We start from the raw sequence: 17,617 nt of genomic DNA, 5'->3' as shown, positions 1-17,617 counted from the left end.
TGAGGACAGTGAGCTGACCCCCTTGCTCCTGCTTCGTCTGCCTACATGTCCCACGGCACCTGCCTCTACTATGCAGTTTCTCTGCCTTCGTGGGCAGCCCTGTGACGCCTCCTGCCTGGGGCACGTTCTGCTGCTTTTCCTCTGAGCCCCACTCCTCCCTCCCAGCTCCCTAGATAAACACGTCCCTCCCAGGATGAGCTGGTCTTTTGGGCCACTTATGGGCGTGTTTGCTCTGCACTCTCCCATGAACCTGCAGGCGTGGGAACGTTGCTTTCCCTCGTGGCTGTTGAAGTATGGTTCACTAACTGGAAATGCACACGTGTGGCTCAGTGAGTGTTCACACGCGTCACAAGCCCACACCCCCAGCAGAGTCATGGGTGGGGTAATTTTTCTTTTTGAGGGAGGGAGGGGTGGTGTGGCGGGCGCACTGCAGGAACTGAAGGCTCCACTGTCTTCCAGTTTCCAGTGGGGTGTGTGTGTGTGTGTGTGTGTGTGTGTGTGTGTGTCTGCCGCGCACTCCTCCCAGTCCCCAGGAAGTGCACAGGGAAGCGGCATCTTCGTTCCTGGAGAGAATTCTGGGTTGTCCAAGGCACATGTCTGAACCGGCTTCGCTCTCTTTGCCGTTCCTTTGCCCCTTTTCTTTGAGGCCACTGGAGCCCATGGTTTTTCTGCTGCTACTGCTGGGATACCCTGGGGCTGGGCAGGCCCCGAGCTGAGCCGGATAAGCAGAATGTTTCACCAAATCTAAGGAACCGAGGGCAAGAACGAGGTCAGTGAAGGAAAGGATCAGGTGATTTCCGGGGTGACAGAGGTAATGAGACCTCGGACATCTGGATCTCCCAGCGGGGGTCCTGTCAGTGGTGCCTCCTCGTAAAGCAGGGGCAGCAGCAGGGACCAGTCCGCTCAAACCTCAAACAGAAGCGCCTTCCCTACTGCCCGTGAGGCTGCGGGAAATGCTGTGTGAGAGGGCGGGGACTCGGGGTTCTCAGGGCCCGTGTTCACCTGCCAAGCCTGAGCCGAGCCTGTGAGCCAAGATGGCTCCAGTTCTGTGGGCGGTTCTGAGCCCCTTGGGTGTGCCCGGCCCCACCCCTTGGGTGCCACGGCCATTCATCCATGTCCGCGTTCTGCTGCGGAGCCTGCAGGCTGAGCCGGCTCTCGTCCCCGGATGTGCCTGGCCGCAGCCTGCAGCGCCGTGGCTGTTCACCCGTGATCAGCTCCGTGGTCGGCAGCTGCATGGTCACTGCTGTTCTTGGGCGTGGTTGTGAACAGCGCGGGAACTTTGCAGGGGACACCACGGACCCTAAGCACGTTGTTTACCCTCATTAGCTGTTGGATCTGCTTACTTCCAAAATACACCCAACAAATCATTTTCAAAAAACAAAGTCACCCCGTAGCGCAGACTGCGCGTTGGTCCCGGGTGTCGCACAGTGGTGCTCTACCCACGGCCTGGGGCTCCTGCACTCGTGAAGGAGCTGCCACTGTTGCAAGCGAGGGTCGCGTCCTGAGGGGCTGAACCTGACACCTTTGCACGCGGGGGTCGCGTCACGAAGGGCTAAACCTGCCGCCTTTGCACGTGAGGGTCACGTCCCGAAGGGCTAAACCTGCCTTTGGTTGTGCCGCTTAGGCTCATGGTCTCAGGCTCAGCCGCCTTGCCCCTCCCAGTGCTGGAGAAGTGGAAGAGCATCACGGGCCACACCCTGCTGGAGCGGTATGGCATGACCGAGATCGGCATGGCTCTGTCCGGGCCCCTGACCGCCGCCGCGCGCCTGCCAGGTATGAGCAGTTCCCACACTGTGTTCCTCTTCCACTGTGCCCTCAGCCCCCCAAGGCGGGCAAGTCTGGAACCACCCACATTTGGACTGAAGGGCGGCATGGAGGATGCTCCCCTGTGGGACAGGCCACTAGGCCAGGAGAGCACTCAGGATGCACTGCGACCTGTCCCCTCTGGGCAGATCAGCCTTCTCCCAAGTCTCAGTCAGGGGTGGTTGGGGGAGGTGTCTGTGCTGGCCCCTGGCTGGATGACTGGGGACACAATGGGAAGAACAGCAATGCCTGGAATGCAGGCGTCAGTGCACGTCTCAGAGGAAGGCTGGGGGCCATGCTGTTGGCTCCAGACGACGTCAGCAGTGGTGGGAGCCTCCATTTGTCTGGAGTCCGGGTGCCACACAGCGCCAGCAGCAGTGCCAGGAGAGGTGGGTGTGGTGGGCAGGGTGGGATGAGTCAAGCACCTGTCTTCCTTCTCTAGATGTGGGCTCCTGATACTGGGCCCCTCTTGTCCAGCCTTCCCTAACACATCCCATTCTGACTTTCATCTGACCCAACCCTTCGAGCCCTGGGTCCTCTGCTGGGACTTGTGGGAACAGAGCCCACAGCTTGGGGGAGCCCTTCTTCTTTCTGCGCAGCCCTTTCAGTCTGTCCAGAGTAGAAGAGAGATCTCAGTGCAGACTTAAAGTGAGACCATCCCGCACATCTGTCTGTGCAGCTGCTTACCTGCAGACACAGTAAAAATTCACCCCTCTGGCGTGCAGCTCTGTGTGTCTTAAGAAACATCATCACAGTCAAAATAGAGAAGGGTTCCTCATCTCAGAAACTCCCTTCCTAGTGCTCAGCACCTCCTCCACCCCCGAGGCCCGGCCCCTTGTTCCTGTTTCTCTTATTGTGGTTTTGCTTCTTCTGGGAGGTCACATGGCTGAATCCTGCAGGACGTGGCCTCTGAGCCTGTCTGCTTCTGCCCAGCTTCCACCCGCAGTCGCCTGTGCTGTGCGCATCAGAGCGCGCGCCTTTCCCTGCTGAGTGGCATCCGTGGTGTGGATGCGCCACCGCTTGTGACCCTATTTTAAGCAGTGACACGTAAGATGTTATAAACATTTGTGTGCAGATTTCTGTGTGAACGTGGGTTTTTATTTCACTTGGGCAGATACCTAGGAGAGAGATTGCTGTGTTGTCTGAAGCTGCCGAGCTGTTCTCCAGAGCGGCTGCACCATCCACTTCCCCCTGCAGTGGGCAGGAGGTCACAAGCATCTGCTGCTCCAACAGGCGGTGGTGGTGTCTTGTTGAGTTCATGTTTCTCTCATGACGGGTGGCGTTGAGCACCTCTTCCTGTTCTTGTCATTCCATTTTCAACTGGGGCATTTGTTTTCTTGGGTTTTGAGAGCTTTTTAAAATTCTGGACGCAAGTGTCAGCTGTGTGATTTTAAATATCATCTCCCAGCTTATGGTTTGTCTTCCCATTCACCTAACAGCGTCTTTAAAATCGGGAGTTTTAGATTTTGGCCCAGTTTATCAATTTGTTTTATGAATTCTCTGATGTCATATGTAATAAATCCTTGCGTAGCCCAAACTCACAGAGAATAGTTTCAGCTCTTACATTTGGGACCATGATCCATTTTCAGTTAATTTTTGTACATAGTGTAAGGTACGGACCACAGTTCTTTTTTAGTGTATGAATGTCTAGCTTTTTAGCACTGTTGGTTGAAAAGACTCCCTTCTGCATCGACCAGCCCTTTGGATCCTTGTTGAAAGTCCGTTGGCTCCTGGGGGGTCGGCTTCTGGGCTCTGCTCTGTCCCGTTGCTTTCCATGTGCCCTTTGGCTCATTCCATGCCTGCTTGATTCCTGGGACTCTAGGGTAAGCGTGGACATGGGGGTCCAGGCCCAGGCAGGGACCAGCTGGTGCCAGGCAGTGATACGATGCTGGGGCCTGAAAGATGAGTGTAAGGGTGGGCTGGCTGCTGGGCTGGGAGGAGGAGAGACTGTAGGCTCAGGCCCCTTTGCTGGGCCTGGGGAGCCATGGGGGCTGCTAGGTGTATTTTGAGTGTAAAGGCTCTGTTTGGCTGGGGCATCCTGAGCAGAATGAAAGGGCCATGGCAGTGAGATCCTCAGCTGCCATGCAGAGCTGCCAGTGGGGCGGCCACACAGAGTACAGGGCCTGCTGCAACGGGGCCCAGGGCAGTGGGCAGGTGGGGGCATGTTGTGAAAAGAAGTCAGTGTGTGATGAGAAATACATCCGAGTCTCAGACCCCAGGAAACCGCCATCAGCGCCGGTGGCCCCTGCCCTGGGCCGGCTCGTGCGTTAGTCTCAGACCCCAGGAAACCGCCGTCAGTGCTGGTGGCGCCTGCCCTGGGCCGGCTCGTGCGTTAGTCTCAGACCCCAGGAAACCGCCGTCAGTGCTGGTGGCGCCTGTCCTGGGCTGACTCGCGCGTCTCCATGGTGGCTGCGGCACCAGCTGTTTCTTCGGTGGCTAAAGCTCTCTGGTGGAAAGAAGATGGGGACCTTGAAATCAAATTGACTGGTCCCTTGAGTGTCTGTCCTTATCTTCGTCCTTCTTAGTAGGATGTGCTGGTTTTGTCCAGTGCCACTGGCCACAGTCACCACGTAATATGGACGGAATGAGCAAAGCCCGGCTCGCCGAGGGCTGCAGGCTGCAGGCAAGTGAGGACCGAAAGGGCCACGGGCTCTGGGTTTTGTCCTCTCTGTTCCGGACATGTGAGCAGGACAAGTTCTGTGTGTTCAGAGTCTGTCTGCACAGAGTTTGTAGTTGACGATGACTGTTTATACTCGGCATTGCTTTGTGGGCGCCCTCTCTTTTGATCTTCTCAAAACAGCCCCTGGTATTGGGTCATTTTTTCCATTCACACACAAGAACCCATGGAGCCTGCCCACGGTCATGCGGCTAGTGAGTGACGCAGACACGCACACGCACTTCCCAGGCAGCCACGCTGCCGGGAGCACGGTGGCCTCTTTGATGGCCCTGACTGGAGGAGAAAGAGAAGATGGACAGCGGCCCACCTAGCCTTTTTTACTGGAACAGATACAAGGCTGGGAAGCTGAAACCAGGAGGAACCTAGGGACCACTGTCTACACTGAGGGAGTCACGAGCAGCCCAGGGACCACTGTCTACACTGAGGGAGTCACGAGCAGCCCAGGGACCGCTGTCTACACTAAGAGCGTCAGGAGCAGCCCAGGGACCACTGTCTACACTGAGAGCGTCAGGAGCAGCCCAGGGACCACCATCCACACTGAGGGCGCCAAGGAGCAGATCGTAGCCCAGAGGCCCGGGGAGGCTCACCTTCCCCACGCTGGAATCAGAACTCCTAGGCAAACAGGAAGGAGCCCCAGACAGATGGCACAGGGAGAGGAGTCCCCGGCTGAGGAGGGGGATCCAGAGGCCCTGAAGCTTCAGGGTTATTGGGCAAGAAACCTGAGCGCACCAATCCCCGAATCTTCAGCTACCCTTGGGCGCCAGGGACGTTCCCTCTTCTTGAAGTCAGAGCCCACGGCAGGTTCCCTCGGGCGCCGGGGATGCTACCTCTCCTCTAAAGCAGAATCAAATATCTGTGATTTTATCCTTCCCTTTAAATTACCAGCAGTGTCAGTTCTTTGGTTTGGAATAAAGTAAGTAAAGTCGCCTCAGCATTAAATCCAACATGCCCCACAAAAACTCCAAATGCAGCCTCCTGAGCCGTGTTTCTAGAGGGCACGGTGGAGAGCCTTCCTCACTCTCAGGCTCTAACCCCCACCCTGGTGGCCATGGCCCTGGCCCTCAGGTCGGCTCCAGCCACAGGCTCTGGTCTCATGCTTGGCCCCACTGCACAGTGCCCTCTCCCTGCTCAGGAGAGAGAGAGAGACAGAAGTCGGGTGGAGGGTGAGCTCTGTCCTGTGTTACCGTTACGGGCCTGCTCCATGCGGTTCCTGCAGAGGGAGATGAATAATTCATGGCCGACCACTGCTGGGCCTAATCACACTCTAATTGGAGGTTGAGCTCAGAGGCGCTCACGGCTCCTGGGCCGCTCTGTGACATTGACAGGGAGCTCCAGGGCCTTACTGGCGGTTTCCCTTCCCTGGGTCCCAGGCATGCAGAGTCCCAGTGCACCCCAGACACCAGGACAGGGGCCGCAGGCCAGTCAGAGTTATCAGGGAGGGGCTGGCTGACAGCAATTTTAGAGGTGGGCTGTGGCAGGAAGGCAGGCCCCCCACCTGCCTGCAGCTGCGCTCCCATCCACATTGGCCCTCGCAGGGCCAGCCTCTCTCCAGTCCCTTGAGCTCTCATGTCCACACTGTCACATGCCCAGGGCACAGCGAGCGGCATCTGGAGTGTGGAGACCCTCCCTCGAGCTCTCACGTCCGGCACCTGGAATGTAGGGACCCTCCCTCTAGGTCTCACGTCCGGCACCTGGAGTGTGGGGGACCCTCCCTCAAGCTCTCACGGGTGGCACCTGGAGTGTGGGGGCCCCTCCCTCAAGCTCTCACGGGCGGCACCTGGAGTGTGGGGGCCCCTCCCTCAAGCACTCACAGGCGGCACCTGGAGTGTGGGGGCCACTCCTTGAGCTCTCATGGACAATACCACTGCTTGGCTTCCGTGGCATCCAGACACCATCCCAGAGCCTCTTCAGCCTCTGCAGATGGTGTGGGACGGCCACGCGGCCTCCCCAGCTGCGGCCCCCGCCCCGACCCCAGCCGTACTGTGTCCTTGCGCTGTGTCCCCGCCCCAGTAGAGGCATCACCAGGAAGAGGCAAGAGGCCGCCTGTGATGTTCCTCTTCCTATGAAATGCCCAGAACAGAAAAACCACGGACGCGGACAGCAGACCTGGTGCCAGGTCTGGGGAGGGAGGGTGTGGCGGTCGTGGGCTGTGCGGGAGTTCTGACTGGGGCGAGTGGGGGACTGTGCAGTGTGTGTGCGGAACACTGCCATGCTGCGCGCTGAAATGGCGAGTCATATGTTACACGGGTTTCACCCCCATTTAAAAATCTTCAGAAGCAAAACATAAAGGAGGAGAAAGGATGGAAGAAAGGCAGCTGAAGCCAGCCCCGCCACACCCCCCATAGTAGTGACACGGGTTTCTGACCAGAGTGGAGGTTCCGGGAGTCTGCATACCTGGAACCACAGAGAACTCCCGAGGTGACACTCCACGCACCACACTAGCCCGGCTTCGCCTGCAGGACCCCAGGCGTGGACAGGCCCAGCAGGATCAGCAAGAGCGAGCCAGGCACCAACAGCCCCTCACCAAGCGTCTGGAGGCCGGGACTTCCCATGGATTGCAGAGTTCACTGCACTGACCCTCGGTGCTGACCTTTGAAGTGCCTGAAATCTCAGCGTAGACTCTCAGACGTGATAAGCATTCAGGCACTCCCCTGACGCAGGCCAGGGCAAAGGCCTCACGCCCCGGCGTAGACAGGAAGTCCCACCTCTGCTCTGCCCCAAGTCGTGCCCGTGCTGATGCCACATCGCCAGGGCCGCACTCCATGAGCAGCCTCTGCCGTCCCACCAGCACCCTAAACCACGGCAGAGCGAGGCTGCGGCAGCCCCGTATGTGCCAGCGGGACACGTCTCGCCACCTGCGCTCTGCCCCCACCCTGGCCAGTGTAAGGTATGATTTTAGCCACGTTAGGACTGTGCAGGTGGGATGGATACACTGAGCAAATCATGGGTGTCTAATAAATGAGCCACTACAAAGTGTGGTCCACCTGCCATGCAGAGTTCAGGACAGCCCCTCCTGGGGACATAGGGCAGATCCTGCCTTAGCCCGCCGTGTCCCGGGCACACACAGGTCCCCTCGTCATGGACAGCCCCGGGGCCATCAGGGCAAGGCGCCAGCCCTCCCTGGCCAGCAAGTGTGTAAAAGTGGAAATGACACCAGAATCTGTGGGCAGCTGTGAGGCTTTGGGAAGTAACTGGGCAAGTGATGTATGAGGGGCCCAGGGCAAGCCAGGCCCAGCGTGCCATGTGTGTGCCTGCTGTGCCACATGGCCATCGCTGTGGCATCGGCTGGGCCTGAGCACACCGCGCTTGCCAGCCACGTATTGTGTGGCTCTTCACCTGCTGGTTCCTACGCCGTCTTCTCTCAGGGTCACGGGGCACGTCGCTCCCTCCACATAGACTGCCGCACGTGGCACACGGGAGCCCAGCGGAATCCGAGCTCAGTGCGTGCTTCTCTCCTCCAGGTTCCTCTCACTCCAGCCTCCCCTTCAGTGTTTCTCCTCTCCTGTAGGTTCCGTGGGGACCCCGCTGCCTGGAGTACAGGTGCGCATTGTCTCAGAAAACCCACAGAAGGAAGGCTGCTCCTACACCGTTCACGCAGAGGGAGACGAGAGGGGGACCAAGGTAAGCCACTCTGTTCTCGGCAGGTGGGCGGCCCTGTGTCCAGGCTAGGCCCCCCCAGGGTGGTTACACTGGTGCATCTTTCCCCTGGAGGCAGGCTCCCCTCCACGCAAGGGACCGGCCCCCTGGACATTGCAGGTGCCGGCTGGTGTTACCAAGGGCCCTGGGCCCTGCCTGCTGCCTGTCTGTCTGTGCGTTCACAGAGCAGTGGGCAGAGGGATCCCAGGGCAGAACGCCAAAGGGAGTCACACCCAGGTGCACAGCTCCTCCCAGGGGCCCCGTCCACGGGGACAGGCTGACGTGGGCCATGGTGGCATTGACTAAGGGGAAGAGATAAAGAGCAGAGGCCGTTGTTGTTGATGGGAATCTGGTTGGAAATATGAACTGGCCTGACCCTGGCACCCGTCCTGAGGGGACGCTGACCACAGGCCCCCAGAGTAGGTGTGGGGAGATTCACGGGGCCCTGCACCCTGAGGTGGGCGCCTGTGCAGTACTCTGTGGCAGCCTCCTCGTCTTGTGCGTTATTCTAAAACTGACAAGGGTGAACAAGAAGAAAGGACATTGTCTCATTTCTGTGAGGATTTTAACATGAGAATCTGCTCATCACAAGTGAACTCATCACAGAGAAAGGTTTAGGGATTATGGGGAAATGGAATCTTGATTTAAAAGGAAATTATTTTCTCTAAAGCCAGTATCCACACCTGATACCACACATGACTGACTGTGTTGCCCTGAGGTTTTCAAAGATTGAGGGATCCTGAGTCTCATCTCAGTGCATTTCCTTCTCTGTGGCACCATCTTGGCCCTCACGGGCACGGCTGAGCTCCCCGCGCAGAGGCTGAGGGGCTGTGGGCCTTGCTGTCGTGAGTGAACAGCCACACGCCCTCCTTGTACCTTGGTTTCCACACGTGACCACATGAGGGTTGGAGCAATGGTCGTGGTTGGACGTTTTAGCTCCAGCAAACAAGTAGGACGTGGGCAGCTTTCAGTGTCATTTAATGAAAGGTGCAGTGGCCGCACCTTGTGTGGAGGGCCGCATGGCATGTCCCGCCTGGCCTGGGCCACCCGCAGTGGGCTGTTATCCCCCGTGGCCCTGAAGTGGGCATTATGTTTCCCCATGGAAACCTCTCACCTGGGGCCACCTGCAGTGGCTGCACCTTGTGTGTAGGGCCGCACGGTGTGTCCCACCTGGCCTGGGCTAACCGCAGTGGGCTGTTATCCCCCATGGCCCCCACTGTGGCCCCCACAGAGCCATGGGGCACCTTCCTGAAGCCCACCTGGGTGGCTGCCCCTTGCCATACCTGCCTCCCCTGCCCTCTGTAGGGCCCCAGCCCTTGCTGTTGGCCTGACACCCCTCTCCTGGGATTCCTCCTCTGCCCTGCTGGTACTAGGCTGCTGGTCACACCCCGCATCTCGGGTTCCTGAATACACTGGCCCTTCCTGGCGCTCGAGTCTGTGCCCTGTGGTGCCCCTGCCCCCACCTCGAGGACCTCCCAGCTCAGCCAGTCCAGCCCTGTCTGCAGGGACGGGGCTCAGCCTGTGCCTCGGTTGGGGACACCATCTAGTCAGAAATGTCCCCAGCAGAGAGCAGAGCGTGAGTGGCATGTGGAGGAGTGAGACGCCCCATGGCTGTGCAGCCCTCTCCAGGTGTCAGTCAGCTGACGCTCCTGCCTCTGAGCACCTGCTCTGCCAGAAATGGCAGAAATGTCGCCATAGAAAGGGGCAGAGCGGGGGTGGGGAGTATTTCTGTCTTAAATTAAAACGAAACTTAAATGCTTCACACTTGCGTTGGCTGCTGCGCCACCTGATTGCTCCTGCCTGAGTTTCTTTAATTGTTTCTGTCTGCGGGTTTCTTCCCTGAAACAGGCTTGAAATAGAAGCAGCAGCCTCAGCTACCTGGGCACCCCGACAGTCAGAGACACCGCACAGGGGCCTCCGCGACAGGCATGCAGGGAGATCCTGCAAGGTGAAGCCGCACAGATGCTCCGGGGCTGCTTAAATCTTAGTATACGGGGGGTTTGCATCTGCTGGCAGCAGGCCCTGGAACATTTCCAGTTCAGCCAAGGAGTCGGTGCAGCAGGTGGAGTACAGCTGCCCTGCAGGGCCTGGCTCCACCCGGGGCCGAGACCCTTCGTGGGGAGGAGCACAGCCTGAGGGCCTCAGGGTTTGTGCCCTCTGACACCTGAGATTCAGGGCTCCCAGAGGGGTGGGTGGGCGGGCACCCCAGGACGACCAGGTGACGGCATGGGCGCTGTGAACTCTGAAAAGCCCCAGCGTCAGGGACCCGCTGCTGTCTCACGTGAAGGGACTCCTCACCCCACGCTCACACTCGCAGACACACTTGGTATTTTCACCTGAGTCCCACGCAGTAGCCCTTCTCTCCACAGCATCCCAAAGCCCAAGGGGTGCCCCTCACTGCCACAGTCCCGGATCCACATGGCTCACGTGAGGCTGTGGCGGACGGCTGGGCAGTCCGATCCACTCGTCTGGGTTGAGGCGTGGGTCCCGGCCGGCGTCCCTCCCCAGAAGGGCTCCCTCAGGACGAGTCATGAGAATGGCCATCCCTAGGCCTCTGGAGTGACTCATGACTGTTCCTAGGCAGATGATCAACCGGGCCTTCAGACCTGAATTAAGAGGCTTGGTGTCATATTTGTCAGGAAACAGAAGGTACCCGCAGGAAGGAATATGCCCTGTGGGGATGGGAAGACACCTTCCCAGGATCATCCCCGGGGCCAGAGTATCTGGACCCTCCCCAGGTGGCAGCTGGCCTGCCAGGCCCAGGGCTCAGCCTCCTCCATCACCTCGCTGAGGGGCTGGCTCGTACCGCTCCCTCACATCCTGTGACATATCACAAGTATCACACACACACACATGCAGTGCATGCACGGGTATCACATACACATGCATTGCATGCACAGGTATCACACGCGGTGCGCACACGGATATCACACATCGTGCGCACGGGTATCACGTAGTGCGCACACAGGTATTGCAGGCAGTGTGCACATGGTTATCACACCACGCAGTGCACACATGGGTATCACACACGCAGTGCGCACACAGGTATCACACGTACGCAGTGTGCACATGGTTATCACACCATGCAGTGCACACACGGGTATCCCCCACACACACTGTGCACATGGGTATCACGCAGTGCACTCACAGGTATCACACATATGCGCAGTGCATGCATGGGTATCACACACATACAGTGCACACACGGGTATCACGCAGTGTGCACATAGGTATCGCATGCAGTGTGCATGATTATCACACCACACAGTGCACACACAGGTATCACACGCAGTGCGCACACAGGTATCACACGCATGCAGTGTGCACATGGTTATCACACCATGCAGTGCGCACACGGATATCCCACACACACAGTGTGCACACGGGTATCACACGCAGTGCACGCATGGGTATCACACATATGTGGTGTGTGCATGGGTATCACACACGTGCCCAGTGTGCGCATGGGTATCACACACATGCCCAGTGTGCGCACGGGTATCACACACACATACACGTGTGTGCACAGCTGTTACACACACATATACACACAGAAAAAAAGACCTGAAGGAAACCCCAAAAGTCAATATGGCTAAGCTCCAGGCCGGACTCCCTGACGATGTCACAGGACGTGGGGGCGCATGTGCATACTGCGTGTATGTGTGTGTGATACCCGTTTGCACACAGCATGTATGTGTATGATACCCATGTGTGCACTGTGCGTATGTGTGATATACCCATGCATGTGCCGTGTGTATGTGTGTGATACCTGTGCACTGCGTGCATGTGTGTGTGTGATATCTGTATGTGCACTGCATGTGTGTGATAGCCGTGTGCACAGTGTGCGATACTCGTGTGCACACTGCATGTGTGATACCCATGCACGCACTGTGCATGTGTGTTACCCGTGTGTGCACTGTGTGTGTGATACCCATGTGTGCACTGCGCATGTGTGTGTGATACCTGTGCGTGCACTGCATGTGTGATCCCTGTGCATGCACTGCGCATGTGTGTTACCCATGTGTGCATTGCGCATATGTGTGATACGCGCATATGTGTGATACCCGTGTGTGCACTGTGCATGTCTGTGATACATGTGCATACACTGCACATGTGATACTCGTGCACACACTTGATTGTATGTGTGTTAACCGTGCGCATGCTGTGTGTGTGTTACCTGTGTGCTTACTGTATTATGTGTGTGAGATACCTGTGCACACACTGCATGTGTGTGATACTCATGCGCACACTGCATGTGTGTGATACTCATGCATGCACTGCTTGTGTTACCCGCGTGTGCACTGCATGTATGTGTGATAGCTGTGCACATACTGCGTGTGTGATACCCGTGCACACACTGCGTGTGTCACACATGCATGCACTGCGTTTGTCACATGAATGCACTGCGTGTGTGTGTGATACTCATGCACACACTGCGTGCATGTGTTACCCATGTGCACACTGCATGTATGTGTTACCCGTGTGCAACACTGCATGTGTATGTGATACCCATGCATGCACTGTGTGTGCGTGTGTGATATTTGTTGAAAAGACTACCCTTTCTGCATTGTATTGCCATTGCCACTTTGCCAAAAATTAATTGGACATATTTGAGAGGGTCTGCATATAGGTTATCTGTTCTGTTCCCTTGATCTATGTTTCCATTCCCCTACTGACACCACATTGTCTTGACTGTTGTGGTTTTATAGTGGATCTTAACAATTATAGTGTGATTTCACCAACTTTATTCTTTCTCAGAGTTGTTTTGGTACACATATTAATTTTAGAATTAGCTTGTCTAGCCGGGCCTGGTGGCTCACAGCTGTAATCCCAACACTTTGGGAGGCCAAGGTGGGCAGATCACCTGAGTTTAGGAGTTCGAGACCAGCCTGACCAATATGATGAAACCCGTCTCTACTATAAATACAAAAATTAGCCAGGCCTGGTGGTGGGTGCCTGTAATCCCAGCTACTCGGGAGGCTGAGGCAGGAGAATCACTTGAAACCAGAAGGCGGAGTTTGCAGTGAGCCAAGATCACACCACTGCACTCCAGCCTGGGCAACAAGAGCAAAACTCCGTCTCAAAAAAAAAAAAAAAAAAAGTTTTAGCTTGTCTATATCTACAAAAAGTCCTTTTGAGATCTTGATTGGAAAGCCAGGTGTGGTGGCTCATGCCTGTATTCCCAGCATTTTGGGAGGCCAAGGCAGGCAAATCAACTTGAGACCAGGAGCTCAAGACCAGCCTGGCCAACATGGTAAAACCCTGTCTCTACTAAAAATACAAAAAATTAGCCAGGTGTGGTGGCGCATGCCTGTAATCCCAGCTACTCGGGAGACTGAGGCACAAGAATTGTTTGAGCCTGAGAGGTGGAAGTTGAAGTGAGCCAAGATTGTGCTACTGCACTCCAGCCTGGGCAACAGAATGAGACTGCCTCAAAAAAAAAAAAAAAAAAAGAGAGATGTTGATTGGAATTTAGCCACTCTGATAGGGGAGATCACGTGGGGGAGAATTAACAATTACTATGCTGAGTCTTCCAATCCATGAACATGGTATGTCTCTCCATTTACTTAGATCCGTGAACACGGTGTGTCTCTGCATTTACTTAGATCCGTGAACACGGTATGTCTCTCCGTTTACGTAGATCCATGAACACGGTACGTCTCTCCATTTACGTAGATCCGTGAACACGGTATGTCTCTCCGTTTACTTAGATCCGTGAACACGGTGTGTCTCTCCATTTACTTAGATCCGTGAACACGGTACGTCTCTCCGTTTACTTAGATCCGTGAACACGGTATGTCTCTCCATTTACTTAGATCCATGAACACGGTGTGTCTCTCCATTTACTTAGATCCGTGAACACGGTGTGTCTCTCCGTTTACTTAGATCTGTGAACACGGTATGTCTCTCCATTTACGTAGATCCGTGAACGCGGTGTGTCTCTCCGTTTACTTAGATCCATGAACACGGTGTGTCTCTCCATTTACTTAGATCCATGAACACGGTGTGTCTCTCCATTTACTTAGATCCGTGAACACGGTATGTCTCTCCATTTACTTAGATCCGTGAACACGGTGTGTCTCTCCGTTTACTTAGATCCGTGAACACGGTGTGTCTCTCCGTTTACGTAGATCCGTGAACACGGTATGTATCTCCATTTACTTAGATCCGTGAACACGGTATGTCTCTCCATTTACTTAGATCCATGAACACGGTATGTCTCTCCGTTTACTTAGATCCGTGAACACGGTATGTATCTCCATTTACTTAGATCCGTGAACACGGTATGTCTCTCCATTTTTAATAGAGGCAGGGTTTCACCATGTTGGCCAGGCTGGTCTCAAACTCCTGGCCTCAAGTGATCTGCCCGCCTCGGCCTCCCAAGGTGCTGAGATTACAGGCGTGAGCCGCTGCACACAGTCACGTTTTTGTTGCTGTTGTTAGTTTTCAGTTGTTCATTGCTAGTAGGTAGACATAGAATTGATTTTTGTGTGTTGGCCTCAAATACTTTAGTTGTTACCTTGCTAAATTAACTTACTAGTTTTAGGAGATTTTTATAGACTTCTTGGGAATTTCTACAAATACAATCATGTTTTCTGCAAATACGAACAGTTTTATTTCCTCCTTTCCAACCTGTATGACCAAAGCCCTGACTAGGACTTCCAATACGATACTGAACAGAAGCAGTCAGAGTGGACCTTCTTGTTTCTGATCTTAGGGAAAGGATTCACTCTTTCAGCAAGTGTGTTAGTTACTGGCTTTTTGCAGATTACATTCTGTCTATAATATGCTGAGAGTTTTTATCACTAAATGTATGTTGAATCTTTTCAAAAAGCTTTTCGGTATTGATTGACTTTTCTTTATTAGGCTGTTAATATGGTAGATTACAATGAACCAAGCTTTCATTCCCAGGACAAACCCCACTTGGTCCTGCTGGGTCATTTTTTCATATGTAGTACTGGATTTGATTTGCTAGCATATTGCTCAGTATTTTTGTATCTGTATTCATGAGAAATTTTGGTCTGTAGTTTCCCATTTTTGTACTTTCTTTGGGTTGTGTTTGAGGGTGATGCTGACCTCATTAAATGAGTTGGGAAGTGTTCTCTCCTTCTCTATTTTTTACTGGAAGAGATTGTGTAGAATTGGTATTATTTCTTCTTTCAATGATTGGTGGAATTCACCAATGAAATCATCTGGGCCTAGAGGTTTTCTTTTCTATTATTATTATTTTGTGTGTGGGGGATAAGGTCTCCTTCTGTCACGCAGGCTGGAGTGCAGTAGTGCAGTGATAGCTCACTGCAGCCTTGAACTCCTGGGCTCAATCATCCTCCTGCGTCAGCCTCCCAAGTAGCTGGGACCACAAGCATGTGCCACCATGCCCAGCTAATTTTTTATTTTTATTTTTGTAGAGTTGGGGTCTCACTATATTGCCCAGGCTGATCTTGAACTCCTGGCCTCAAGTGATTCTCCCTCCTCGCCTCCCAAAGTGCTGGGGTTACAGGTGTGAGCCACTGTGCCCTACCAACGTTCTTTTTTGAAAGAAAAAGAACAATGAATTCAATTTCTTTAGTGCTTATAGGACTGTTCAGGTCATCTGTTGCATCTTGGGTGATTTTTGGTACATATCATTTTTGAGGAATTGGTTCATTTAATCTGTTAAATTTCTTTGTGTAGAGTTTCCCTTCAGGCCACGAAATCATTAAAAGGTTGATTAGAAGGTTAATAAGGGAATTCCCATCTTAACCTTTTAATGGTTTCAGAGCCTGAAGTTATGTGGCTCCCATTCCTCATGCTGGTAATTTGTGTCTTCTGTTTCTTTTTTCTTTGTTATCCTTGCTAGAGGTTTATCTGTTTTATGGCTCTTTTTTTCAAATAAGTCACTTTTAGATACATTGATTTTTCTTTATTGTTTTTCTGTTTTCAATTTCACCAATTTTGTTCTTGGTTTCTTCTACTTGCTTCTGGCTTTTCTCTTTTTCTGATTGCTTAAGGTGAAGCTTTAGATTATTGATTTGAGACCTTTTCTCTTTATAATGTGTACATTTAATGACGTACGTTGCCCTTAAGCATTGCTTTAGCTGCATCCCCAAATTTATATATATGTATATTTGTATGTGTATATATATATATATATATTTTTTTTTTTTTGAGATGGAGTTTCGCTCTCGTTGCCCAGGCTGGAGGGCAATGGCATGATCTTGGCTCACTGCAGCCTCAGCCTCCCAGGTTCAAGCAATTCTCCTGCCTCAGCCTCCCGAGTACCTGGGAGTACAGGCATGCACCACCACGCCCAGCTAATTTTTTGTATTTAGTAGAGATGGGGTTTCACCATGTTGGTCAGACTGGTCTCGAACTCCTGACCTCAAGTGATCCGCCTGCCTCGGCTTCCCAAAGTGCTGGGATTACAGGCATGAGCCACCATGCCCGGCCTAAATTTTGATATATTTTTATTTTCATTTAGATCAAAATACTTTTAATGTTCCTTAAGACTTCCTCTTTGACTTGTGGATTATTTAGAAGTATAGCACATGTTTTCCAAATAGTTGGATATTTTTCTATTGTCTTTCTGTTATTGATTTCTAGTTTAAGTCCATTACAGTCAAAAGACACACTTGGTATATTTCAATTCTTTTAAATTTTTTAAGTTGTGTTTTATGGCTTAGAATGTGGTTTCTTTTCAAGAATGTTCTGGTGTACTTGAAAAGAGTATATATTCTGCCCAGGCACAGTGGCTCACACCTGTAATCCCAACACTTTGGGAGGCCAAGGCAGGAGAATCACTGCCCAGGAGTTTGCGCCCAGCCTGAGCAACATAGTGAGACCCCATCTCTACAACAAGTTAAAAAAAAAAATAGCTGGGCATGGTGTTACATGCCTTTTGTCCCAGCTACTGAGGAGGCCGAGGTGGGAGGATCACCTGAACCTGGCAGTTTGAGGCTGCAGTGAGCTGTGATTGTGCCACTGCACTCCAGCCTGAGCGACAGAGCAAGAGTGTGTGTCCTGCTTGTTTCAGTAAATATGTTCTGTAAATTAGATGAAGGTGTTTGATCGTGTTGTTCAGTTCTTCTATATCCTTGCTGGTTTTCTCACCACTTGTTCTGTTACTAAGTGAGGGGTTGAATTTTCCAACTGTTGTAACTGCCTGTTTCTGCTTTCAGTTTTTGCTTCATATATTTTGAAAGTCTGTTGTTTGGTACATTCACATTTATAAGGATTGTGTCTTATTGGTGAATTGACTCTTATTAACATTTAATGCTCTGGTAATGCTCTTTGCTTCTAAGTTTACTTTGATATTAATATAGCTATTTTAATTTCTTGATTGGAGTTTGCATGGTATATATTGTTCAATCCCTTACTTCCAACCTACGTGTGTAATTGTATTTGAAGCAAGTTTCTTATACACAGCATACAGTTGGATTATGTGTGTTTTTTTAATCCAGCCTGACAAGCTTTGTAATTGGTATGTTTAGACCATTTACATTTAATGTAATTATTGATATG

The 17,617-nt window shown here is 53.0% G+C and overlaps 1 protein-coding gene across 8 annotated transcripts in view; it reads left to right on the top strand.

The window, feature by feature from the left end:
* The window catches only part of ACSF3 (acyl-CoA synthetase family member 3), a 61,649-nt gene that overhangs the window by 19,100 nt on the left and 24,932 nt on the right, over positions 1-17,617 (top strand). For all 8 annotated transcript variants that reach the window (XR_009213983.1, XR_009213982.1, XR_009213984.1 and 5 more), the window contains exons 5-6: positions 1,625-1,773; positions 7,989-8,101. Coding sequence is in view for 5 of the 8 variants with exons in the window: in XM_032156183.2 (XP_032012074.1) it covers positions 1,625-1,773; positions 7,989-8,101 (262 nt within the window). In the remaining 3 variants the exon portion in view is untranslated. The remainder of the gene's footprint in view (positions 1-1,624; positions 1,774-7,988; positions 8,102-17,617) is intronic.

Source organism: Hylobates moloch, unplaced genomic scaffold (assembly GCF_009828535.3).
Source record: "Hylobates moloch isolate HMO894 unplaced genomic scaffold, HMol_V3 SCAFFOLD_6, whole genome shotgun sequence".
Lineage (NCBI taxonomy): Eukaryota > Metazoa > Chordata > Mammalia > Primates > Hylobatidae > Hylobates > Hylobates moloch.
Note: the sequence above shows the minus strand (reverse complement) of the source record. Positions and strands in the feature narration are given on the sequence as shown.